This window comes from Gymnoscopelus microlampas (assembly GCF_963454915.1).
Source record: "Gymnoscopelus microlampas genome assembly, chromosome: 5".
NCBI lineage: Eukaryota > Metazoa > Chordata > Actinopteri > Myctophiformes > Myctophidae > Gymnoscopelus > Gymnoscopelus microlampas.
In genome coordinates, this window is record NC_139942.1 from 29,517,420 (window position 1) to 29,544,485 (window position 27,066).

Below are 27,066 nucleotides of genomic sequence, written 5' to 3' on the forward strand. Positions count from 1 at the left end.
TTGAGATGTGGTCGGCGGCCAATTAGTAAATACATATCATTTTGGGGGTCCTTGACATGAAAAAGTTTGAGAACAACTGATAAAGCAACATACGTTTTTCAGAAAAAAACATTTACATCTACATTTGTAGAATCTGTCTCAGGTCTTAAAGGGTTAAAGCATTAAAAAACGACATTTTGACAGCAAGGCTTCCTCAACTCTTAAGCCAGTCTTGCTGCTGAAATGTTGGTTTTTAAAGTTATCCTTGTCCTAAATAAATCATATCTTTGCAACAGAAGCTAAAAGTGACTCTTTTATATATATATATATATATATATATATATATATATATATATCACACACACACACACACACACACACACACACATAAAACTTCTCTAATCGCAGAAGGCCTATAGTTCAAACAACACATGAAAGTCAGTGTATGACATGTATTAAACGGAACCATTAAAGGCATAACCACAGCCTCTGGCCAATTATCACACACACACACACACACACACTCACACTCACACACACACACACACACACACACACACACACACACACACACACACACACACACACACACACACACACACACACACACACACACGTCCATACAAGCTGCAAAGGCTCTCATAAATTATTTTTCACTGTCTTTTAACTTTGCAGATTACACAGAAAATGTAATGACACACATCTGATGTTGGAGCTGGGAGGGTTTTGCACACATATTGTAATGTATAATTAGGCTCTAACATTGTAATGTAGCTCTATAAGCTTAGTTCAATAAGGAAGATCTCTGTCTCACGCTTTCATTGCTGTCGTGATGCAGGTTGAAAGTAAAAGAACCCACGCAAGATTTTGGCCAAAGTTCATATTTTGAGTAAAAGTACTTTACACCACTGCATATGTGAAACACCAACATGGCCAATTATCTCCTTGTCTCCTGCCCACATGGTTCTTGCAATGTTGTGGAATAGCCAGAGCCTAATGATCCCACAGCTCAGCTTTGGTCACAGTGACATGTATTGATACACACAGTGTTGAATATATGGCACCAATTACATGGTTTTAGGAACATGTACTGAAAACAAATCCAATAATTAGGATAATCTGAATACCGACATTATAGATACTAGATGGACCTTAACTGATCCCGCTGGGGAATTCAATTCACCAGAGGATTATAGTAGTGCCAGCACAAATGATATTAATTCAGTCACTACTGTTAATGTTAACACCAAGAAGTACATGTTAATGTACCTAAAGTGAACACAAAGTTCTTGGTAAATGGTAACAATGATTTTTGTCATAAATTGTGGCCATCTGTGTTTATTTTACAAATTATATAATCAAATGAATCTCCCTACCACATGTAAAGTGTCTTTGGGTAGAAAAGTGCTATGTATATATTGAGATTGTTACGCACACGCGCGCGCACGCACTGCACACACACACACACACACACACACACACACACACACACACACACACACACACACACACACACACACACACACACACACACACACACACACACACACACACACACACACACACACACACACACACACACACACGACAGCTAGATGGCAGCCCACTGCGCACGACACAAAACAGCACAGCAACAAACACAAGCGTGCAACGCAACACGGCGCAACGCAACACGGCGCAATGCAACACGATGCAATGCAACACGGCGCAATGCAACGAAACACAGCACAGCAAAACACAACACAATACAGTGTACAATGCAACATAACACTACAGCACAGTGAAGAATTAGAGGAGGAAAAACGTGAAGGAAAAACCCAGGAAGGGAATAATACTACCAAATGAAAGGTGAGGTTCTACAGAAGACGAGAAAGGATGTCATTCCTCTATGATCTCACAGTGTTTCACAGAGAGTAAGGCTTTCTACTGGGTCTGCACTTACTTCTCTCTTCAACTCATAAAGGAAGGAGGAAGAGGAGGAGGAGGAGGAGGAGGAGGCACTCCAAACCAAGGGGTGAGGGGGTGTTAGAGGGGAGGTGGGATAGGAGGAGGTTATAGGTGCCAAACAGCGTGCAGGTGAGTTGAGGTGGACGTGAAGGCAGAGAGGAGACTGCAAGAGGAGGTGTTTGGTTGGAGGCTGGGGGGGATATTAAAGGGATAGTTCACCCCCAAAATGTATTTTTTTCTATCGATTACACACCCCATGGAGACTTGAATTCATGGAGATTTTTTTTTTTTTGTTGCATCAGGAATGCGATGCGATGTGCATTGGGATAAAAAACTAAAACATATCCATGAATTAAAGGTAGGGTAAGTGTTTTTTGTTAAAAAGGTTAAAGTACTATATTCCGATCGTAATCATTACTACAGAGCGTTTCAGAGGGGTCTCTCCAGCTCTTTAGTAAACAGAATATAGTACATTTTCAGGTAGGTGAAAAAATGTAAGCCAATCAGGAGAGAGCACTGAAAATACATTTTCTGTTTAATAAAGAGCTGGAGAGACATGGGAGACTACTTTTACCGAACAAACACTCTATAGCAATGAGTACTACCAGAATATAGAGCTATATAACACTTATTTTAACAAAAGTAAATCACTTACCCTACCTCTGAGCCTCCATGGGGTGACTAATCGATAGAAAAAAAGTCATTTGGGGTGAACTATCCCTTTAAGAGTGATGAAAGAAGTGGAGAAAGAGGTGGTGAGTGAGGGAGAAGGGGGGGCGGGGGGGGGGGGGGCGAAGGAGGTATATCATTTACCTGCAGGAAATGGCATGTGCGCTCCTGCTGCTGACTGGCCTTAGATTTGACTAGCGCTCTATCTAGGTTTAGGTTACCGCATCCTGCACCGGCGCGCGGCTCGCCGTCGTGGTTGTAGAGCTCTCGGGCCCTGCTCACCGTTAGGCTTGAAGACCACGCCCCTTTCTTCACCAGGGGCCCATCGGCCGCCCCCAGCGGGAGCAAGGAACCGCCTCCTCCTCCTCCTCCTCCTCCGTTATTGCTGTTGCCGCCAACGGGCATGCCCGCCGACGACACGGCGTACTTCATGTCGTTGCTGCTCCTGGAGCCCTTGAGCGCCGGGTGGTGGTGATGGGAGGGGTGGGGGTGGTGTTGGTGGTGGTGATGGGGGTGGCTGTGTGTGTGCGTGTGGGCGTGCGCGTGCTCGTTGAGGGTCCCGTACGGGTCCGCCATGAAGTACTGCTGCGACTGGGACGGCGGGAGGCCCGGCAGGGGCGTCTGAGGGAACCTGTCGGGGTTGCCGGCGCCGTGGTGGCGCCCCACGGTCATGGAGATGGGCGAGGGGGAGAGGGAGGGCGAGGGGGACGAGGGGGAGTGGTGGAGGTGGGGGTGGTAGAGGCACAGCTCGCGCTCCAGCTTGTCGTCCGAACTCCAGTAGCCGGAGCCCGGCGCCGAGGCCGAGCCGTGCAGCAGCTGGTGGGGGTGGTGGTGGTGGTGGTGGTGGTGGCTGCGGTGTTTGGGCTCCGCCGAGCGGCACCGCTCGCGGCTCTTGCTGCGCTTCCGGTGGCGCATCCCCCCCGCCGGCGGGGCCTCCCCCTCCGGGCTGGTCCGGGACCCTCCGCCGCCTCCGTTCACGCTGCCGTTGCTGCTGGCCTTGGAGGGGGGCGCGTGGTGCGGCCCCTCCAGCGAGTGCGACTTGGTGAAGAGCTTCTGGACCGAGTGGACGAGGTGCCGTATCCTGCCGGGGCTGTCGTTGTTGTTGTTGTTGGCGGTGCCCGTCATGACCGTCATGCCCCCCGACCCCCCGACGTGCGCCAGCGCGCTGCGCTTGTACTGCAGCGTGTGGTAGCCGTCCCGCGTGAACAGCGACTGCGGCTCGAACGGGTCGGAGAAGTTGGACGGCACGCAGGTGGGGCTCTTACCTGGTGCCGTGTAAGGCACCAGGGCCATACAGTCCTCCTTTGACTCGGCGTGGTGGGAGGCCGAGGACGTGGAGTGGCACCTCCGGGGGAAGGTCCCGTAGGGGACCACGCTGCTGCTCTCCGAGGCGTACGGGCCGCGCTGGGCGTTGTAGTAGGACACCTCGGCCGGGTGGGGCATGGGGACGGGCACGGGGATGTCCATCTGGCTGATCAGATATGGCTTGCGTTCCATGTGGTGGTGGCCCAGGGGGTTGTAGGACGGGTCGTAGGAGACCACGTGGTGGTGACTCCGGCTACTGGACAGCCCTTTCATGGTTGAAGGAGGGAGGGCCGCAGATGGAGAGAGAGGGATGGATGGATGGAAGTATAGGGAGGGACGCGAGGAGAGATGCCAGGCAGACCCCCGGTGGTCTGAGAGAGGTGCTGCAGAGGACTGTCCCTGAGAGGAGTACCGCAGAGTCTGAGGAAGACAAGGGGAAGATGACATGATTAATTGAGCAGAGGTTTTAACCACTTAAACCCTTTATATATACTTCGTAGACCGAGGTCCTCCAGCGGTCTATACTCGCCCCCCCCACCCCTTTTTTCCCTTTTTTCCCTTTTTTGTCTGTCTGTCTGTCTGTCCGTCCGTCCGTCCGTCTGTCCGTCTGTCCGTCTGTCCGTCTGTCCGTCAACATGGATGTTCAGAGAAACTAATTATCAAAACATGTTAGACCCATGTCATCTTAATTGGCACAAAACAGTGATACAGTACTGACTGAACAAACACCACCAGCCATGTGAGGGCTAAGGCGTAGCGGTCTGGGCGCTCTCTCTAAGATCATCAATGATGAATGCTTTGTGTATAGCAGCAGCAGCACATTAGAACATCTGCACATCTCTGAGTCGTTCCACGTCCCTATAGCGCTGTGTTCCCAGCATCCCTAAAGGCAGCTGGTACAGGCTCCGCCAGAGACACTTTGATCTAGATTGGAGCTATACTGTTTCCATGAATACAACCGCCCACACACACTCGCTCTCACATAATGCATGCATGTACACCAGTGGTGTAAAGTAACTAGGTACATTTACTCAAGTACTGCACTTAAGTACAATTTTGAGGTACTTTTACTTTATTGGAGTAACAATTCCAATTGTTGTCTACACTACTTCCACTCCACTACATCTTAGAGGCAAATATTGTACTTTTACTCCACCACAATTATTTGAAAACTCTAGTTACTAGTTACTTTGCAGGTATTAATTATTACATTATAAAAATTATACATTAACCACTTTAGCTCTGTTTTATACCTCGGATATTTGAAAATAGCCGATCTTCAAGCTCACAACGCGTTGCATTGTGAGCTTGTGGATCTGCTATTGTACTTTTACTCAAGTTCATTTGGAATTCCGGACTTGTACTTGCACTTCTACATTGCAGTATTGATACTTCTACTTAAGTAAAACATTGGAGTACTTTTCCCACCACTGATGTACGCACATGTGCACAAGAGCACACATTCTGCTATTCTTGTGAAAGTGTAAATGTGTTGTTTCCACATGGGTACGGTATATTGCCTTTTATGACTGACGATCCATCAAGTTCACATACTATCTACAAAGTACACCAGAGAGAGAGGCATGAGCCAATGAGACCACACTGAATTCAGCAAATCTTTGGATATATATATATATATATTTAAAGCAAAAATGTTTAACTCAAATCTTTGCTTCTAGGGGGTCCCTGGCACAAAATATTTTGAAATGGGGTCGCGGCCAAATACATCCTTGACATGAAAAAGGTTAAGAACCACTGACACAGAAACATATGTTTTTCACAAAACATTTAGGATTCAGAAGACATTTTTAAGAATTGGCCTCAGGTTTTAAGGGGTTAAGTCGTTGTGTCTCTCACAATGCACGGTCACGTGCGCCAGGAAGCAGCTTGCCTGCGACAGGAAAAAGGCGGGTCTCCACAGGAGATGATGAGAATGAGCGCCCAACCGTATCATTACTGAGCCTTTATTGGCCGGCTGTGTGTCATTACGAGCCTATTATTGGCTGCTGAGGTCCTCTAATGGCTCAGGGGGGTGGTAGCTTTTGCACCCTGAGGCATTTAGTGCCACAGGGGTCCCAGATTGTGCCCACTACCACGTGCAGGGCTACGGTCAATGGCTTTTTCAATGGAGGAATTTCACAAAGGCCCCAGCATTCAAAACAGGAAACTGTCCCTGGAAATTGACCCGTTACGCCAAGGGTGCCCAAAAGGTAGATCGCGATGTACCAGTAGATCACAAAGGCTGTGCAGGCAGACCACATGACATGCCCCTAAAAAAATTATAATTCAAGTATAAAAAAAGATATTATAAACAAAAATCACAAACGCCTCCTTTACTTGGCATCTGCCACTTGGATTAACCCATTAAGACCTGAGATACGATTCAACAAATGTCTTCTAAATCCTAACACTTTTCTGAAACCCTTACGTTGCTATAATATCAGTGGTGCTCAAACTTTCTAGGCAATGCAATGGTAGGCAATTGCATTAGTAGGCAATGCAATGCTCTGTTTTCAAGAGGGTTGCGTGCAAACGTCAGTAGTATTATAAAGTTATTATATAAAAATGTGCGAGGCAAAGAATCCGAAAACCTACCACCTCCATACAGAATGGGGGGAAGGTTTTTCCCCCCCCCACTATTTCCCATTCCAAGTGCGTTTGACTTATATGTAACGCCAGCGCGTTGCGCCGCTATTCCAAAACCCCCTCAGGCAATCTTTTTCAGAAATGGGCTAATTTTTTGGGTGGGTAGATCTTGTTGAGCCCGTCATTTTGGAAGTAATTCAAAAAAGTGTGTGTTATGCTGTTAGCTCCCTTTTTGGTTGGTGCACAGGACCCCTACGGGTCCAGTTTTGACAGTTTTTAGATTTAGGTTGATGCCTTGTATGGTTTCCTCCACAACAGTCGGGGTGTGAATGTGTGTGTGAATGGGTGAATGTGAAGTACCTTGTAAAGCACTTTGGAGAAAAGCGCTGTATAAATGCAGTCCATTTACAATTCCATTTTAACCCATTCAATCCGGGAACGCATCTACAAATGTCTACTAAATCCTAAAAACTAACAGTAACTATGTTCCAATGATATAAGTGGTTCTCTTCTTCATGTGAAGGACCCCCATCTCAAAATATTTTGTTCCAGGGACGCCCAGAAGCAAAGATTTTAGTTACAAATGTTCGTTTTCAAAATTATATATTCAAAGATTTGCAAAAATGTTCATGCTTTTTCAAAAATAGCAGATCTACAAGCTCATAGCACCATGAGCTTGTAGATCTGCTATTTTTCAATAGCCAAAGTATAAAATAATCGTGGTAGTATTTGGAACTAAATTTACCGCGTGACGTGAAATAGCTGCGTGAAGTGCGTGAGGTGAAAAAAAGTCATGTGAGAAACGACAAACTCAGTAGGCCCCAACTGTAGCTAACATCTAACATGACACGGATGCGTTCCCGGATTAAATGGGTTAAATGAACACTAGGTTTTTCTGTGTAGGGTGGATGTCATTACTGTGAATCCAGAACACAACACTGAAGTCTATATGAACAAAAACAATCATGTTTAATTTAACCAGGATGGCTATTTATACTTTTTTACTATAAAGGGCCAATCCTCAGAAAGCATCTTTTTTTGAGCAAGGGAATATCAAGGGGATATATCATTGTCGGTAAAAGGGCATGATGAAGAGGATTAAGCGCCTACACAGAGATGTATATATATACACATACATTATGTACATAGAAACACATTGACATACAGTATATGCACGTACACAATACACACATACTGTACATGTATACAACATACTGTACACCTTTTAGTTCTCTCTCTCTTTAAACACAATCTCCTGTCCAATTTTCACTCACATAAAATACACAATTTATGCTATAATACAGTATGTATAACATACATCCTCAACACCCACACTCTTTAGGCTTGCATCATGTTTTCCTTACATACACATACGTCACAAAGGACACATATACACCACTCATGCATTAGGGTCAGAGCTAGGACAGGCCCTTTCTGTGTCCTGTTCAAATGCTGATTTACGAAAAAGCACACGAGGCACTGTGAATTTATTCCCCCGAGATTTTGATCTGTTACGATCTTTGTATGCTATGGATCATTCTGAAAGATATTAGTAAAGTTTTGTTAAAAGAGACCGTTTGTGTTTTTGATTCTTCATATTCCATAATTCTAAGAACTCATCTAATATCAAGGTTTTCCTTCCACAATGGATAAGATAAGTGCAAACACTGGAAAGAGAGTTTCAGCATTCCCAAATTGTGCCGTAAACCATTCAAACTAGCTATAGCTATACAGTATGAGCTTGTAGAGCTTATAGATCTGCTATTTTTGAAAAATCTTGAAAATGTGTGAAAATAAATATACATCTATTTTTAAAGCGAACATTTTTAACTCAAATATTTCCTTCTGGGGGTCCCTGGAACAAAATATTTTGAGATGGGGTCGGCGGCTAGATACATATCATTTTGGGGGTCCTTGACATGAAAAAGGTTTGAGTACCACTGATATAGCAACATAGTTTTTTCAGAAAACCGTCAGGATATAGAAGACATTTTTAGAATCGGCCCCAGGTCTTAATGGGTTAAAATATTTCACCGAATCAGCAGACCAGTTTATTACAATATCTACTGTGCGTTCGTTTAGTCACTGTACGTACAGTAGATATTGTAAGAGCTCTGCGGGAATTGCCCTCATACTGACCTTATGTAATACAAGAAAGATTATTTTACATCTCAAGTCTGGACTGGGAAACCGCTCCAGAGAACACACTGCTACATAGGCAGTTTTCATTCCAAAGGAACAGCCAAGCAATAACCCACTGCGTGTGTGTGTGTGTGTGTGTGTGTGTGTGTGTGTGTGTGTGTGTGTGTGTGTGTGTGTGTGTGTGTGTGAGTGTGACTGTACAGTAGGATTTGTACGTAAATATTGTGAATGTTTTTTCTATGCGTGTGTGTGTGTGTGTGTGTGTGTGTGTGTGTGTGTGTGTGTGTGTGTGTGTGTGTGTGTGTGTGTGTGTGTGTGTGTGAGAGAGAGAGAGCACGTGTGTGCGTATTCTCTGACCTACTTGGCTTGTCCCATGGCTACTTAACACAACCTGACAGCTCCACCGGTAAGAGAGCTGCTAACAAGCTATGTGCTACAGTAACTCCCTGTGAGATGTCACACACACGCACGCACGCACGTGTGCACACGTGTGTGCACGCACATATGCACGCGCGTGTGCACGCACGCACTGTAAGTAAATGATCCCTTGCCAACGTTATTTTTAAAAGTAGGAGGCTCACATTTGCTACACTGGCTCTGGTGAACACATTGTGTACTTCGCTTACCTGAGTAAAACATTTCTTAAAACATATGGGGATCTCGCCAAATATGATCTTATGAGCCATGGTCAACCTGGCCATGATAACCCTGGATTCTACTGGAAGCCAGTTGAGCTCTATAAACTGGTTCCTGGTTTCTAGGGCCCAACCCTATGACCCTGATCAGTCTGTTCTGAACCAATCTGGGAACCCAACGGCAAAATATACAGTAGGGACATTTTCTTTTTTCCCTTGTTCCTGATTCCCTGTGTAGAGACCGGAAGTCGGCCCTCCTCTTCCGGCGGTGCTCCTTTGTTTTCATTCTTAATAACAACAACTCTACACGTTGTAATGGGAGTTGCCGACAGATTCAGCTGTGGAGCTCTGAATCTGTCTCGAGAGATTAGCTCTGAACTGACTGTAACTTGGTTTTGAGGGGTTTGTTTAGGCCCTCCAACCAAGATGTACATGCTAAATCAAAGAAATCAGTTCTTTCTAGCCTCATCTAGCGATGGTCATGTCGGTCGGCCAAAATGTCAACTTTGCACAATTGCACACAGAATATCTCTCAATCTAGGAAGATTGCATGGATCAAGGCCTCAAGTAGTTGCTAGTGTGGGCTTTTAGAACAGGGTCATATTTTGGGGCAGGCGTATTGGCATGATGAGGTGTACAACGGAGGCTAATGGACAATTTCCAGAGACAAAGTGGCATAGTTTTGCCTGCCTGCATGTGCCTGGTATTTGGGGTATTTGATCGCCACGTGCTGGTGTCGAAGGAGAGGTACAGTATGGGTGTGTCATTTCTAAATGGCATGATCTAGCCTTTGTCCTTAGTCTTTGCTAATAAATAAATTTGCCCAAATTTGTCCAGATCAATATTTACTGTTCAGATGTTTTTCCTTGCTCTCCCTGTGCCCTTTACACCTGTAAACCAACCTGTGATGTGACAATAAAGTTGATTCTTGATGATTGTTTCTAAGGTTACGACCAAGCTGCTAGAATCTCATATTCAATACTGTAAAAAAAAAACACTCAATGAAAGCAATTACTATTCTTGTGGGCTAAATACAGAACAGTTGATTTAACCCATTAAAACCAGGAAAGCATCTGTGTCATTTTCGATTTTAGCTACATACAGTATATATACAGTATAGCACATTGTTTGGCTATTCAAAAATAGCAGATGTACAAGCTCGCAGCGCGGCACGAAGTGACGTGCTGTGAGCTTGTATATCTGCTATTATTGAATAGCCAACGGTAAAATCTAAAATGACACGGATGCTTTCCCGGTTTTAATGGGTTGTTTAAAGCAGTACTTTACAGGACCACACTTACTGTAATACCCATCCTTGAATACAGATAACAGGTCATACAGAAGAGATAGAATGAGCAGAGAGAAAGAGAGAGATGACAGTAATGTCTACTGTACACAGTAAAATCACTCTCTGACACTGAGGGTGTTGCATAATACTGTAGTTTACAGTTGTTACAGGTTTTGTGTTTTTGGATGAAATGCACTTGACTTCAGCGCTTCACAGAAGTCACACACACACACAATACAAACGTTTCACATTACACAGAATACCATAACAACAGAGTACCCTCGGAAACAGCTCACTTCTGTCCAGCTCTCTTTCTTTCTCTCTCTCTTTCTCTCTCTCTCTCTCTATTACATCCTCATGGTCCTAACTCTCCATGGTTCTTCCTTTTCTTCCCTCTGCATCATCTTCTCTTTCTTTCTTTTTTCCATGCCCGCCCGCATCTCTCGTTCTCTGTCACTCTTTGTCATACCTGACAGTATCGCACGCACGCACGCACGCACGCACGCACGCACGCACGCACGCACGCACGCACGCACGCACGCACGCACGCACGCACGCACGCACGCACGCACACACACACACACACACACACAGGTTCTTTAAGTACATTTTGATGCCAATACCTTTGTACTTTTACTCAAGTACATTTCGAATTCCGGACTTTTACTTGCAACAGACTACTTATACATTGCAGTATTGATACTTTTACTTAAGCAAAGAATTTGAATAATTTTTCCACCACTCCGCACACGCACCTCTCTGTCTCACAGCACAAAGAACCTATAGCAGGGAACTGTGGTGCGTGCACCCCCTGGGATGCAAAAATACTATCAACACATCACGTACATTTCTCTGAACTTTGACCCTTAACCAAACAACTTCCTCAGTAGGTCAGTTCACTCTTCCTTTTCCATGTGAGAGGGTCATCAACAATTGTCCCGTATTATGGTCAAAATGTACTGTGCCAAACTGGAGTAACCAGCCTCAATCTTGTAATAAACTCGGAATCACATTTTTAGTGCCCTCTGTGTTACAATCTATCCGTGTCCCCCTGTTTTAGTTACTTTGTAACAATTTGATCTCTGTCACCCTCTGGAACCTCTATGTGCATCTGTCTTTTCTTCTCTCTCTCTCTCTCTCTCTCTGTGTTTCTCAATCTCTGCCACATGTGCTCGTTTTGAAAAATCAAAATAGAGAGCGCCCATTACTGCTTCCTTTCACCAAAACACAACTATTTATATAACTGTCACCAGGATGGATGTCCCAGGAGAGAAGAGCACAGAGAAGATAAGTGAGGGAAATATAAGAGAGGAGAGGAAAGTACAGACCAGAGAGAGAGAGAGAGAGGGAGGGAGAGAGAGAGATTGGTAAAAGAAATAAAGAATGCAGGAAAAAAGTGAGGAAGAGAAGGGATCCAAAGACCCGATGACGAATAAAAACAAGATTTCTTGTGCGCGGTGCACCAGGAAAGCAGTGTGTGTGTGTGTGTGTGTGTGTGTGTGTGTGTGTGTGTGTGTGTGTGTGTGTGTGTGAGGGCGGGAGGAGAAATGAAAATAGGGCTGAGATCAAGTTATTTTGGGCCGCGAGGAAAAGACAGGGAGGGGAAAGAAAAAAAAAAATCATAAATGAAAGCCTTTGAGTCACCCTGTGAGGGTGGATGCCATTCAGCACTAACTCAATGCATGAGCCTGTGCATGGATGGAGAGAGAGAGAGAGAGAGAGAGAGAGAGAGAGAGAGAGAGAGAGAGAGTGAGATTTAAGTGCAGTTCAGTGATCCACAAGCGAGTCTAGGTGAGGTACCGTGCATGCTGTCACATATGCACAACCAGTGGTGTAAAGTAACAAAGTACATTTACTTAAGTACTATACTTAAGTACAATTTTGACATACTTTTACTTTACTGGAGTACTTCCAGTTTTCAGTACTTTTACTTCTATACTCCACTGCATCTCAGAGGCAAATAGTGCTTTTACTCCACTATATTTATTTGAAAAATGTAGTTACTTTGTATATTTTGATTATTATTACAAAACATACATACATCACTTCCTCTGTATACATTGCGGCCATTTGAAAATAGCAGATCTACAAGCTATCGCGACGCATTGTGAGCTTGTAGATCTGCTATTTTCTAAATATTTTTATACATTTGAAAACCTGAAATGGGATATTCTGCATAATGACTACTTTTACTTTCTGTACTTTAAGTACATTTTGATGCCACTACTTTTGTACTTTTGCTCAAGTACATTTTGAAATCCGGACTTTTACTTGTAACGGAGACAGAGTATTTCAAATGTTCAGTATTGATACTTTTACTTAAGTAAAAAATGTGAGTACTTTTTCCACCACTGTGCACAACACGGTATATGGATTTACACCCACTCACAAACATCTTATGCAGTCTCTCTCTCCCCATTTCTCTGTCGCTTCTGTCTTCCTCTCGCTCTCTCTCTCTCCCCCTTTCTCTGTCACTTCTGTCTTCCTCTCTCTCTCTCCCCTGTCTCTCTACTCCTCTCTCTCTCCCTTTCTCTGTCACTTCTGTCTTCCTCTCTCTCTCTCCCCTGTCTCTCTTCCTCTCTCTCTTCCTCTCTCTCTCCCCTGTCTCCCTGTCTCTCTACTCCTCTCTCTCTCCCTCTGTCTCTCTACTCCTCTCTCTCTCTCTCTCTCTCTCTCTCTCTCTCCCTCTGTCTCTCTACTCCTCTCTCTCTCTCTCTCTCTCTCTCTCTCTCCCTCTGTCTCTGTCTCTCTGCTCCTCTCTCTCTCTCTACTCCTCTCTCTCTCTCGCACACAACACATCTCTGAGGATCTGTGAGGATTGAATCATGATGAGACTATAATGACCATAATGATGGGCTCTACACATAGATTAGACCATTGCAGTAGTCAGGGAAGGCAGGCAGGGTGATACTCTATATAGGCAAATGAGGTCATTGTTTTGGCAATTGTTTCTAACCAGCTCTCACTTTAGCTCTCACAGAATAAGCTGCTGTATCCCAACCATTCAGGATTCAAGCTGGCCCACTTCAGTAAAACAGCACTTCTCGTAGTCACATAGACACTCCATCGACTCCTCAGCCCTCATCCTTCTTTACCTATCGCAGCTTCTGACAGTCAACCAGGGTTCATCATCACCATGCCGGCTTGTGGTGGAACATTTTTGTCAAAATTCTATTTTTTGCCATGGACATAAAAATCTTACCAGAAACAGAGTTATAACCCTAAATGTATAGTACTAGTGCTGTGGTCCTCAAAGTGGGTTGAGGGACCTTCAAGGGTTCCTTGAGGGTGTTGGACCATTATCGGTCTGAGTGAGTACAAATGGTTCCATTTTTACACACTCAAGACACACTCAAGACTACCAAAAATTGCTATTTTTGAAAACTCTTGAACATTTGTGCAAATCTTTGAATAGACATATTTTTTAAAACAACATTTTTAACTCAAATCTTCGCTTCGGGGTGGGGGGGGGGGGGGGTTGCTATATTATAGAAACATAGGTTTTCTCAAAATGACACAGCTGTGTTCCCGGTCTTAATGGACTATCCAAGCGTCAGTCATTTCCATGCAGGCTTGACTATATTGCTTTAGTTTTCAGCACTATTAGTCGGGGATCCACAGGCCCAAAAGCTCTTGAAAATGGGTTGAACCTGTGATGTCATGCTATACTTTTTTTTTTAGTTTTTTATTTTAATTTGGTCATTAAGGTCCACAGAATGAGAGGCCTGCTCTGCCGGAAACATCGCGAAAAAAAGTTATGGCCATTTTTGTATAATGAAGCCTTTATTTTTTTGCCCATTTTCGCCTATTGTAAAAAACTAGGTTTATTTTCTTAAAGTGCTCAGTAGGTTGTGTAGGCTGTCAATAAATGATTCCCAGATACACAGAACACATATGTGAACAACACCAAGTCCAAAAATACACTCACAAAGCCTTTCCAAATGATTTATAGACATTTTTGGTACCAAAATTGCACCCGTTTTTTGCATTTTCCCCAATACTTTCATCTTTACTTCAATAGTAATCAACTTTGCCATGGGTTATGACATCAGCCAATGTCTCATTCTTTTCATCAATCTTTATAGTCATTCCACAAAAAAAAAAATTAAAATCAACCCTAAATTAAAGGAACTGTGGTGACTTTATTACCCTTATGCTCAGAATTCCCAGAATTTTGAGCCAGCCTATTACAGCCTAGTCCAGCCTAGTACAGCCTAGTACAGCATAGTCCAGCCTATTACAGCCTAGTCCAGCCTAGTCCAGCCAATTATAGCCTAGTCCAGCCTATTACAGCCTAGTCCAGCCTATTACAGCCTAGTACAGCCTAGTACAGCCTAGTCCAGCCTATTAAAGCCTAGTACAGCCTAATCCAACCTATTATAGCCTAGTCCAGCCTAGTCCCGCCTATTACAGCCGTCCAGCCTATTACAGCCTAGTCCAGCATAGTCCAGCCTATTATAGCCTAGTCCAGCCCAGTCCAGCCTATTACGGCCTAGTAGAGCCTAGTCCGGCCTAGTCCAGCCTAGTCCAACCTATTATAGCCTAGTCCAGCCTAGTACAGTCTAGTACAGCCTAGTACAGCCTAGTAGAGCCTAGTACAGCCTAGTCCCGCCTATTATAGCCTAGTCCAGCCTATTACAGCCTAGTCCAGCCTAGTCCAACCTATTAAAGCCTGGTCCAGCTTAGTCCCGCCTATTACAGCCTAGTCCAGCCTATTACAGCTTAGTCCAGCCTTACAGCCTAGTACAGCCTATTACAGCCTAGTCCCGCCTATTATAGCCTAGTCCAGCCTATTACAGCCTAGTCCAGCCTAGTCCAACCTATCAAAGCCTATTACAGCTTAGTCCAGCCTATTACAGCCTAGTACAGCATAGTACAACCTAATAGAGCCTAGTAGAGCCTAGTACATTACATTACATTACAGTCATTTAGCAGACGCTTTTATCCAAAGCGACTTACAATAAGTGCATTCAACATAGGTAGGGAACAAAAACTACTAATCACCAGAGGTTTTAAGTGCATTTTCTGCAAAAACAAGCAACCAAGAGTATACCTAGCGCTAAGGTAAAAGTGCAATATATCAGCTACCTATTTCCTTAAACAGATGAGACAAAATAGCTAAATCAAATGAGCAGGAGCTAAAACAAATAACTGTATCGACTAAACAAGATCCAATAAACAATACAACAATAAAACAAGCATTCGTACAACTAGTTAACAACAAGTAGGCCAGGCAAAGAGGAAGGGTAGTGTTTCCTGAAGAGGTGGGTTTTCAGCCTGTGGCGAAAGATGGGCAGTGACTGTCCTGACATCAGTGGGAAGTCCATTCCACCACTGTGGGGCCAGAACAGAAAAAAGTCGTGACCGTGTGGATCGCCCAGAAGGACCCTTGAGTGACGAGGCAGTCAGTCGGCCCAAGGTGGCAGACCGAAGTGGTCGGGCAGGGGTGTAGGCATCGACCATAGCCCGGAGGTAAGAAGGAGCTGTTCCTTTCACTGCCCTATAGGCTAGCACAAGGGTTTTAAACTCGATGCGAGCCGCTACGGGGAGCCAGTGTAGAGAACGGAGAAGAATAGTTGTGTGGGAGAACTTGGGGCGGTTGAACACCAGACAAGCCGCAGCTTTCTGAACAAGCTCCAGAGGTCTGATGGCAGATGCCGGAGCACCAGCGAGGAGGGAGTTGCAGTAGTCCAGGCGGGATATGACAAGGGCCTGGATGAGCATCTGGGCTGCCTTTTCCGTGAGGAAGGGGTGAATCCTCCTAATGTTGTAGAGGAGGAATCTGCAGGACCGTGTCACTGATGCGATGTTAGCCGAGAACGACAATTGATCGTCCAGGGTCACACCCAGATTCTTCGCAGTCCGAGTTGATGTCACCGCAGCATTATCAATGGTGATGGCCATGTCTCGGTGCGGACAGCCCTTCCCCGGAGGAACATCAGCTCGGTCTTGTCCAGGTTGAACTTCAGGTGGTGCGTCGACATCCACTCTGAGATATCAGCCAGACAAGCAGCAATGCGTGCCTCCACACGTGTGTCAGAGGGGGGGAATGAGAGGATCAGCTGGGTGTCATCGGCATAGCAGTGGTAGGAAAAGCCATGGGAGTGGATGACAGCACCAAGAGATGTAGTGTAGAGAGAGAAAAGAAGAGGACCCAGAACCGAGCCTTGGGGAACCCCAGTAGCGAGCCTTTGTGGTTCTGACACAGACCCTCTCAACATCACCTGGTAGGAGCGACCCGTCAGGTAGGATGCAAACAGGGAGAGTGCAGGGCCTGAGACACCCATCCCCTCAAGGGTGGAGAGGAGGATCTGATGGTTCACTGTGTCAAACGCTGCAGACAGGTCCAGGAGTATCAGGACAGAGGAGAGAGAGTTCGCTCTAGCCGCATGGAGCGACTCCGTCACTGCCAGGAGGGCAGTCTCGGTCGAGTGACCCAACTAGTTAAGACTAGTACAACCTAGTCTTAACTAGTCCAGTCTGTTCCATGCTAGTAAAGCCTATATCGCCCTCCCCTAGTCTGTTCCATCAAAAGGCTGGACTAGGCTAGACCTGGGTGTACTAGGCTTTACTGTACTAAACTCTACTGGTCTCTAATAGACTGTTTTAAATTCCAGTAGGCTGTGCTGGTCCGTACTAGGCTATATTAGGCTGTACAAGGCAGATCTGTATCATGGTCTACAAAGGTTCATGCAAAACTATTGCTCGTGCACACACAAGCTATTGCCCATGTACACAGTGGTTAGTCCCTATGGGTTGAGGATCTACAGGGCTGACAAGAGCTAGGCTCTTGTATATAGCCTATACAGCCTAATAGAGCCTATTAGAGTCTAGTACAGCCTAGTACAGCCTAATCTATCCTAGTCCAGCCTTATCAGTCCTAGCATAGCTTGGTACCCCTCCCCTATTCTGTTCTCCCACCAGGCGGGACTAGGCTAGACCTGGGTATACTAGGCTTTACTGTACTAGACTCTGCTGGGCTCTAATAGTCTGTTTTCAGCTCTAGCAGGCTTTGCTAGGCTGTACTGGGCTGTATTAGGCTATACCACCCTCCCCTAGTCTGTTCTCCCAAAAGGCTGGACTAATCATGGGTGTACTAGGCTGTACTGTACTAGACTCTGCTGGTCCCTAATAGGCTGTTTTAAGCTCTAGTAGGCTGTGCTAGGCTGTACTAGGCTCTATTAGGCTATAGAAGCCAGTACTTTAATTTGGCCTACAAATATTCATGCAAAACTATTGCTCGTGCACACACAAACTATTGCCCGTGTACACAGTGGTTAATCCCAATGGTCTGAGTATCTACAGGGCTGACAAGGGACTAGTAAGCCTAATAGAGCCTATTTTAGAGTCTGGTACAGCCTAGTACAACCTAGTCTAGCCTAGTCCAGCCTGTTCCATGCTAGTATAGCCTATACCACCCTCCCCTAGTCTGTTCTCCCAAAAGGCTGGACTAGTCATGGGTGTACTAGGCTGTACTGTACTAGACTCTACTGGTCTCTAATATGCTGTTTTAATCTCTAGTAGGCTGTGCTGGGCCGTGCTCCTATAAGAGGGTTTAGGACCCATCCGTGGTGAAAGTTTTTATTTCCGTCGTGAAAATTTGTCTTTCGCTGTGACGCCATGCTGTGGAAAACACGCCCATAGGCTAAGCTTTACAGGACGTGCTGTGATTGGCTAGCAAGGCACATGATGAAATTAACTTCAAACTTCACAGACGCGCTGTGATTGGCTAGCGAGACGCATGATGAAATTAATAATAATGTAAAAAAATGTTTAACTAAAGTTATCAAAATATTTGCTGATATATATTTTAAAAGAATAAGTCATTGACTGATGTCATGACCCATGGCACACGTTTCTTTTGTGGGGGTACAGGTGTTTTAAGAAGAAAAAAAGGCTCTGGGAATTTTGAGCATAAGGGTAATAAAGTCACCACAGTTCCTTTAATTTAGGGTTGATTTTTTTTTTTTTTTGTGGAGTGACTATAAAGATTGATGAAAAGAATGAGACATTGGCTGATGTCATAACCCATGGAAAAGTTGATTACTATTGAAGTAAAGATGAAAGTATTGGGGAAAATGCAAAAAACTGGTGCATTTTTGGTACCAAAAATGTCTATAAATCATTTGGAAAGGCTTTGTGAGTGTATTTTTGGACTTGGAGTTGTTCACATATGTGTTCTGTGTATCTGGGAATCATTTATTGACAGCCTACACAACCTACTGAGCACTTTAAGAAAAGAAACCTATTTTTTTTTACAATAGGCGAAAATGGGCAAAAAAAGAATGGCTTCATTATACAAAAATGGCCATAACTTTTTTTCGCGATGTTTCCGGCAGAGCAGGCCTCTCATTCTGTGGACCTTAATGACCAAATTAATAGAAAAAACACAAAAAAAAAGTATAGCATGACATCACAGGTCCTCTCAAATTTTCGGTGACTGGATCCCCGACTATATGTTGTTTTTCTTTGCACTCTACTGCTTATGTGACGGGTAAATGGTCTCATAAGTAGTAGAGTGCAAAGAAAAATGTTACCCTGTCATGTGTTGTTGTTGACTATAGAGTTCATTCCATTGACTCTGCACTCACTGTGTCACTTCAGATAAGAGCGTCTGCTAAATACCTCCGTTGTAACCACGGTACTACAAAATCAATAAAAGAGGGGTTTCCTCATGGCCACAGCCGATGACAAGACTGGAGGAGGGCTGGATGGGAGCTGTGCTTTTAGAACAATACATTAGTATTAAGGGTCACTTCCCTTAACATGTCACTGCCCCCCGCCCGAACAAAAGGTTTTAAAAATCTCTCTCTCTCTCTCTCATATTTCCTAGTATTGCACCTTTTGTGTGTTTCTAGTAGCAGGAAAGTGTCTTTTCATCAGTCTCTACGTCAGAGCACAGCGCCAATAAGAAAAAGAGCGTGTCACCATGGCAACACATGTATTTCAGATACAGCACCAAGGAGACTAAAATTAATGTACAAAGCTGATTGGTATACTTCCACCATGTCATCTTATCAACTGCAGTGGTGGAAAAAGCACTACATTTTTTTTACTTAAGTAAAAGTATCAATACTGAAATGTAGTTGTAATGTAGTTACAAGTAAAACTCTGGAATTCAAAATGTACCTGAGTAAAAGTACACAATTATTTGTATCAAAATGTACTTAAAGTACCAAAAGTAGAAAATACTCATTATGCAGAACTTTTCACAAGTTTTCAAATGTATAAAATGTATAGAAATCTTTTGAATTAGGAGATCTACAAGTAGCGATTCACGATGCATTGTGAGCTTGTAGATCTGCTATTTTCTAATGGCTGGAATGTACAGTATATAGGGCTGAAGTGGTTACTGTAAATCTACAACGTACTGTAACTAGTAACTAAAGTTTTCAAATTATTGTAGTGGCCTTTGAGATGTAGTAGAAGTAAAAGTATTGAAAATTGGAAATACTCCAGTAAAGTAATGTACTTAATTACTTTACACCACAGATCTACTGCCACCGGTACTCACAGTGATAAAGTGATGTCACTCAAATGTAGCAAAGAGATAAGAAAAGCACTGTGACCAGGCTTTTCTGTTCAGTTTGGTCTTCTATGAAGTATTTCAGGAAATGAACGTGGGCAGTCTGAGGCAGACACAATGCACACGGACGGTGAGAGGTACAAAACAGTCTTACCAATACAGAAATACTGCATGACTCTTACTGCTTCTGTCAGCCTTCCTAAGGTCATTGACCCAGGCATTAATTGTCCCCATTATATTGATGAATCAGTAGTATTAGGTACTCATTAGGTCAATTTATACACACAAATGATACCATACAGAAAACCGTTCATGAACGAGCCTTTATGTTCAAGAGGCTGATTAAAAAAAAACATTTTTGTTTTTCTCAAAAGATCTCAAAACATTTTGTTCCAGGGACCCTCCAGAAGCAAAGATTTGAGTTACAAATGTTTGCTTTAAAAATATATGTATTCAAAGATTTGCACAAATGTTCACGTTTTTTCAAAAATAGCAGATCTACAAGCTCATAGTGGGGCACTCAGTGCCGCTCTGACACAGATGCGTCCCCAGTTAACATGGAGGCACAGGCAGGCTGGCTAAAAACCCGGTTTAAAAGGTTATTTCAGATGACAGTACCGGTAACAGTGTTACCAAACTGGAAAAAGTAACGTAAAAGTAGCATTAGTTATATTAGTTACTTGTTATGTTACTGAAGTAGTTACCGCAAAAAGTAGTAGCGTTACGTTACTTTCTAACGTGTTAGTTCCAACACTGCATATTACAACTGTGATTTTTGTTAATATTCAAACCTAATGATTGTATTCTTTTTATGGATTTATCTGCATTACTGGAAGTACTTGGTGTACATGTAAGTCAGACCACTGCAAATTCCTATACAATGTCATACAATGCATTAGTCACTGGCCCCATGTGCATGAATGTACAGTTAGGTCTGTTGTTTTGTGCTTTGCAGGTGACTAACACAAGGATTCTCTCGGCCAGGGAATCCACGCCAGCATATGGCGTAAATCCACAATGGCCCCTTTGTCAGCTGAGCCTGGCTGGCAAACGTTATGTTCTGTAAGATTTAGTTTTGTGGGGAAGTGGGAGCTTTTGTAGTTCTGCAGCGAATCCGAACACTGTTTGTTTATGCAATACATCATAGGCAGTAACAGGACGAAGGTACTGTAGAATGGGTTTGTAAAACCAAGTGTGAAAATCTTAACTGTAATAGCAAATAGGATTTACCTATGTGTTTGACAGGAGTGGTTGGCACTTGGCCCACTGGAGACAATTCCTGGCAGATACAAGGTACCTCATTCAATCTCCAAGCCAGTATGTACAGTATGACAGCCAAGCACTGACAAGGAAATAATTGGAAAAAGGTCATGTATTGTAGCATGTGGATGTTCTTTTTTTCAGACACGTCTTTTTTTTTATTGTTTGTCTTTAAATCTTTAAATTGATTAGAGCCAGTTTATGTCTCTGATCTTCTTTAATTATATGTTCCATCCAGATCACTGAGGTCAGCTGACCAGTTGTTGCTTGTCGTCCCTAAGATGAGGCTTAAGCAAAGAGGGTGGCGAGCCTTCTGAGTTGTAGCTCCCAAATTGTGGAACCAGCTGCCTCGTCATGTCAGTCTGGCTCCCACACTACCTGTTATTAAAAATGTATTTTTATTCCTTGGCCTTTAACCCTGATTGATATTTGTATTCATGTTTAATTGTATTGTGTTCATTTGTATTGCATTATGTTTTTACTTGTTGTTATGTTGTTTTGAAATTTGCTCTATAAATAAAGTTGGATTGGAAGTATTCAAGATACACATTACATCTTATATTCTCCACACAAAGAAATGCCCAGCCTGCATCCATTAACTACATGAGTGGTTAATACAGAGTCCCGGGTGCATTTCTCCTTTCCGACATGTCGCCTTTCCGACGTTGACGAACCCTATACCTAACCCTAACCGCACGCGGAAGCCACTAGTCGGAGTGGTGAGATGTCGGAATGGAGAGTGAACACCCAGAGTCCCTATTCTGGTGCGAACGTTCTTGGCACCTCAACATCACTGGGCTCCTGTTGTGGATATAGTAACTTGTTTACTGATTAACCCATTAAGAACTGAGGCCGATTTGAGGTAAAAATGTTCGCTTTCAACAAATATATATATATTCAAAGATTTGCAACAACAAAAAAAATCACAATTTAAAAAAAAATAGCAGATCTACAAGCTCATGAGCTTGTATATCTGCTATTTTTGAATAGCCAAAGTATAAAATGACACTGGTTTTAATGGGTTAATGGATAGGACATGAACATGTATGCATCTTTTTACTTTGATGGAATAGAGACAGACATACATGACTGACACGCTGTCTGTCATATGTCTGCACATTTCACCCCCCGACCGGCCACACGAGTGCCCCAGCTGTCAACATATTACCACTGTTTTCATCACGTACAACTCAGGCTGACAAGGCCCGCTGGCTTTCTTCCTGCCATCTGCCCTGGACACGCCATAGATACATCTTAACATGCAGAGGTTAAGAAGACCTTTTATGGCTAATATAGACTGAAAGTTTCACTAGCCATGTTTGTTTCTATTACATTTTTTCCCCTTGCTACAGTAATATTGAAAATGCTCCTAAAGTTTGACAAAAGGTTGACAAACACCTTCAATGGGAAGGAAACGAGACACAAATATCAGTCGATCAGCCCCCTCAAAAACCCACAACTTGTAGTGATCCCAGAGGCAGTGGTTGAAAAAGTACTAAAATTCTTTACTTAAGTAAAAGTACCAATACTGCAATATATAAATACTTAAGTAAAAGTCAGACTTAAACATTTACTTAAGTAAAAGTACAAAAGTTTTGGCATTAAAATGTACTTAAAGTACCAAAAGTAAAAGTACTCAAATGTTTGAAAAAAGCAGATCTACAAGCTTGTAGTTGTACAAGCATTAGCTCGTTCTGTTATTAGCGTTAGCTTGTCGGGAGTTTTAGCGCCTGTTACGTTATCATGGGACTCCACAATGAGTACTAGGAGAAAAAAACAGACTTTACATTTGTTAAAATAGGCGAATTGCTGCTATCCTATATACTCCTATAATGCTAACGGTGGGGGTCGATAGGGGGATCTGTGGAGTCACGCGATTTTCATTTATACGTTGGTAAGTGATTTGACACACATCAAACATAACACTTAAAATGACCGGATGTCTCCTTTAAGTAAATGTACTTTCCACCACTGCCCAGAGGGAAAATTCCTTCTCTGCATTTAACCCTATAGGAGCAGGGTGCTGTTCCAAGGGAGTGCACAGGGAGCAGTCCAGGGTTTGGTTTCTTGTGTCAGGGACACCTTCATTGTGAAGCCTGGAGGAGCCAGGGATTGGGAACTTTTTCTGTTTCCCAGGCAGCCACCCTACAGTACCTCCTGAGCCATGGCCATTGTCATTTTCAGCCACTACAGACACACATATACTGTTTAAACGTGCCCATCCATTGGCCAGACACATGCACCACTCCATGTGAAATTAATATGAAGGTATCAAAAGATAATCCAAAACTAAATTCCGTAAAATTATTTTGTGCAAGCAGCGTGTCAGAATTAGACTGGGATTGATTGGATTTGCAGGTTGTTGATGGGGTCTGGGTCTAGAGCGGACACTGAAACGATCCAGCTCTTTAGAAAACAGTACGAAAAAAATACAGGTGGGTTATACATTTCTTGCTTGTGTTCCAGTTCCAATTTTGTCTGCTCATTTATTTGTTTAATCTCTTCCTATTTCACTTGTTTATCTGCATGTGTTCTCTCTCCTGATTGGATACAATTGGTATCCTGACCTGAAAATGTATTTACCTCTTAATAAAGAGCTGGTAAGACCCCTGTTTTCAACAAACATTCTATAGCAATGATTGTTATGAGAATATAGAGCTATTTCATAAAAAAAGACCCTTCTACAGAGGTCATGGCTCAGATACTTAATGGAAGCCAGGGCATTTCTTTGTGTGGAGAAAGAACATTGCACATTTTACGTATCCCACTTGTTCTTTGTCTGCCCCTCTCCATCTCTAACCCAGTCAATATAAACAAATCTATAATGCATGACAGGATAATGCCCTTCAAACCCTTCAGTTTGAGCACTGCCCTGTGCTGAGATTGTTTCAAGAAACATCAACAGTTCACCTTGGGCAAGTACAGTATTTTCCATCTGTCTTTGTTCCGTGAAGGTTAGTCTCTAAACTGAGGTCAGAATCATCTTTATTCTCACAGGTTTACAGGTGTAAAACAGTGGGTGAAGTGTGGTTTTGTGCAAGCTCCATTGTTTTGATTGTTTCCAGATAGAGAAAGAAAATAAAGAAGGGGGGGAGGCAAGGGAAGGGAAACAAATGAAGGAATCAAAAAAGAGACAACCAGGTACGACAGGAAGTCTAGTATCCAGTCGCACATGCTTGGGTGTAGCTCTAGGTCTCTAAGCTTTGAAGTGTTGCTGGGACAATGGTGTCTCAAAAACGTGATTAATCTGTTCCACAAACAATTATAAACGCTTGCATTTTAATAGGGCTTCACACTGGTGCAGTGCTCAGGCCCTGATACATACTGTACTAAGAACAAATAGGAGCCTTTTGTTATGGAGAAAATTGGGTCTTGACTTAAGGAAAGAAGTTATTAAATAAATCACAAAGAAAAACTTGAACTGAATATCAAAGAATAATACCCAAGAAAAAATAAGTAATATAACATTTTTGAAAATCTGTGTTCATGTGGTGTCGTGTACATTGGATTAACTCATTTCCAAACAGGAAATGGCATGTTGATGGCCTACCAAGCCAGATCAACCATGATGGAAATGCTTTAGAACTTTGTGATACATTTAAGTGTAAAAAGAAGAAATATTCTATTATTTTCATTGTCAAGTAAAAGCAGATGGCTGCTTTGCAAATTACTTTTTAATGCAAAGACCAGCATTTTTGACCGGCTCCATGTACATGTGAACACAAGCTAAGTCACAAACAAAAAACAATTAATCTCAATTCAATCTATATTAATTTACAATAAATTAATCTTTAATGCTCAAGCTGCATTATTCTGATCTTTGCATTACCCCAAGGGAGAGAGCGGGAGCAGAGGTGAGAGTCGTGAATGAGAGAGAGAGAGAGAGAGAGAGAGAGAGAGAGAGAGAGAGAGAGAGAGAGAGAGGGGAGGGGGGGAGATGCCTCTCTCTTTTGCTGCGTTATGACCCCATGATGAGTCGGGTCGGGGGGGGGGGTTCACCCACTCAGTTAGGATGATTCAACCCAGTTTTTAGCAGAGACGAACGTGGGATGAACCGTTCTCTCATCTCTCTTTCTTGTCCCCTGTCTCCAACAATTTTCTTTCACAGCCTCTCCTCTCCCGCCCCCTCTATCTTTCCTTATCTATTTTGTTCCCCATCATTTGCCTTTCCGGTTCTTTCTCTCATATTTTGAGTCATCTTGCTCTGGCTGTCCCTCTCTCCGTCTCTCTCTCTGTCAGAGACACAGGCTTGCCTACTTTATCTTATGCACGCCCAGCTTGAGCCTGCCTCTCCTTTATGCATGCAATTAAATTGGGTGTTTGTGAGTTCACATCTGTCTCGCATGCTGAGGAGTCTCATTCTGCTTCACAGCTTCAGTCACAATGACACGGAACGCCAGGCAGTCAGTTGGAGGGATTCTAGCCACTGCAGGGAGTCAGCTAGGGGAAAGATATTAAGCCAGCCAGAAAGAGAGAGGGAAGGAAGGAGGGAGAGAAACAGCTACTTTGTGGGAGGCGTTGACATAAGAACCAAAGTGAGCATGTGACTGCAATAGCAGCGTGAATCAGATCCATGAGACCTAACAGTAATATCCACACTCACAGCTCCCATTCTTCCTCATGAAGGTTCTGCATGAAGCATTCATTACATAAGAAGCTATTTCTGATACAAGCGCCTCCAAAGCAGCTAGGGGTCATCATCACATAGATGTGGCCTGGGTCCAAATGATCACACGTTGGCTTTGTGTTCAGGCTGCAGGCACATCCGATTTGTTTCTCAGATCTTGATCTTTAGGGCTGAGCGTTCTTTGCAAGTGATAAGATCGGATTTGAGTATTAAGACATAGTCAACTTATCTGCTGGTTGCCGTGGTAACGACGTAATGGCATAGACGTAATTTGTAACTCATGACGCGATGCGATGCACTGAGTAGATTAGCTATTCTCGGCATGACACCGTCTTACAGCGAAATATTAATCACTCCTTGGTGTCCGAGTCCAACTTTAGATTTGAATCGCATTTCACACCACCTCGGACACCTGGAGCACACATAAGAACACCTACACAGAGGCACAACTGAATAGACACTCATTAATACCAGTTCCCTCTCTTTCTCCCTCTCTTTTCGCATGGGGCAGGCTTTTTTGTCCCCAATCTTTTCATAGACCTGATTACTTGTTTTTTGGATTGCTTGTTTCTCTCGCCAAACCTGGCAACATTAGCGTCGCAGATTAAGGCTCTAATGTTTTTTATATAAGTGGTGGCAACATTTTGTGACACCACACGGGTCTTCCCAACAATAGCTAAGATTGAAGTCATTGTGAACATGGCCAAATAATAACTTAATAGCCAAACTAGGTCTAATGAAGCACGCTAGCATTTAGGCTAACCCTCCTCCTGTGTCGTGTAACTCCGTGCGTTGCCTTGTTATGATTTGTGTTCGTCCATGCTGGCCCCTAATATGGTCTGCTTCCGGGTGGATAGACCTAACTAACAATGAGGATCGTTCTGATTGGTTCCCTGGTTCCCTTCCCAACTAGTCCCTCAAAAAGAGTAATTCTGATTGGATCTCTTCTCCATTCGTCCCGCCCTAACATTTTCGTCTCGTCTAATTCGTTGACTAACGTGTCCATTACATTTTCGTCTCCCCATTGGCTTAAAAGGGGAGCTTAAAAGGGGGGAAGTGTGATGGACAGCCAGGACAGCCAATGAGACTTAGGTGTCGACAC

General features: G+C 43.5%; 1 protein-coding gene across 1 annotated transcript in view; it reads right to left on the bottom strand.

Moving 5' to 3' along the window:
• The window catches only part of dlgap1a (discs, large homolog-associated protein 1a), a gene marked incomplete at both ends in the record, with an annotated part of 57,198 nt that extends 53,025 nt beyond the window's left edge, over positions 1–4,173 (bottom strand). The window contains one exon of the mRNA XM_084058322.1: positions 2,740–4,173. Coding sequence (XP_083914448.1) covers positions 2,740–4,173 — 1,434 coding nt within the window. The remainder of the gene's footprint in view (positions 1–2,739) is intronic.
• Positions 4,174–27,066: the final 22,893 nt, after the last annotated feature.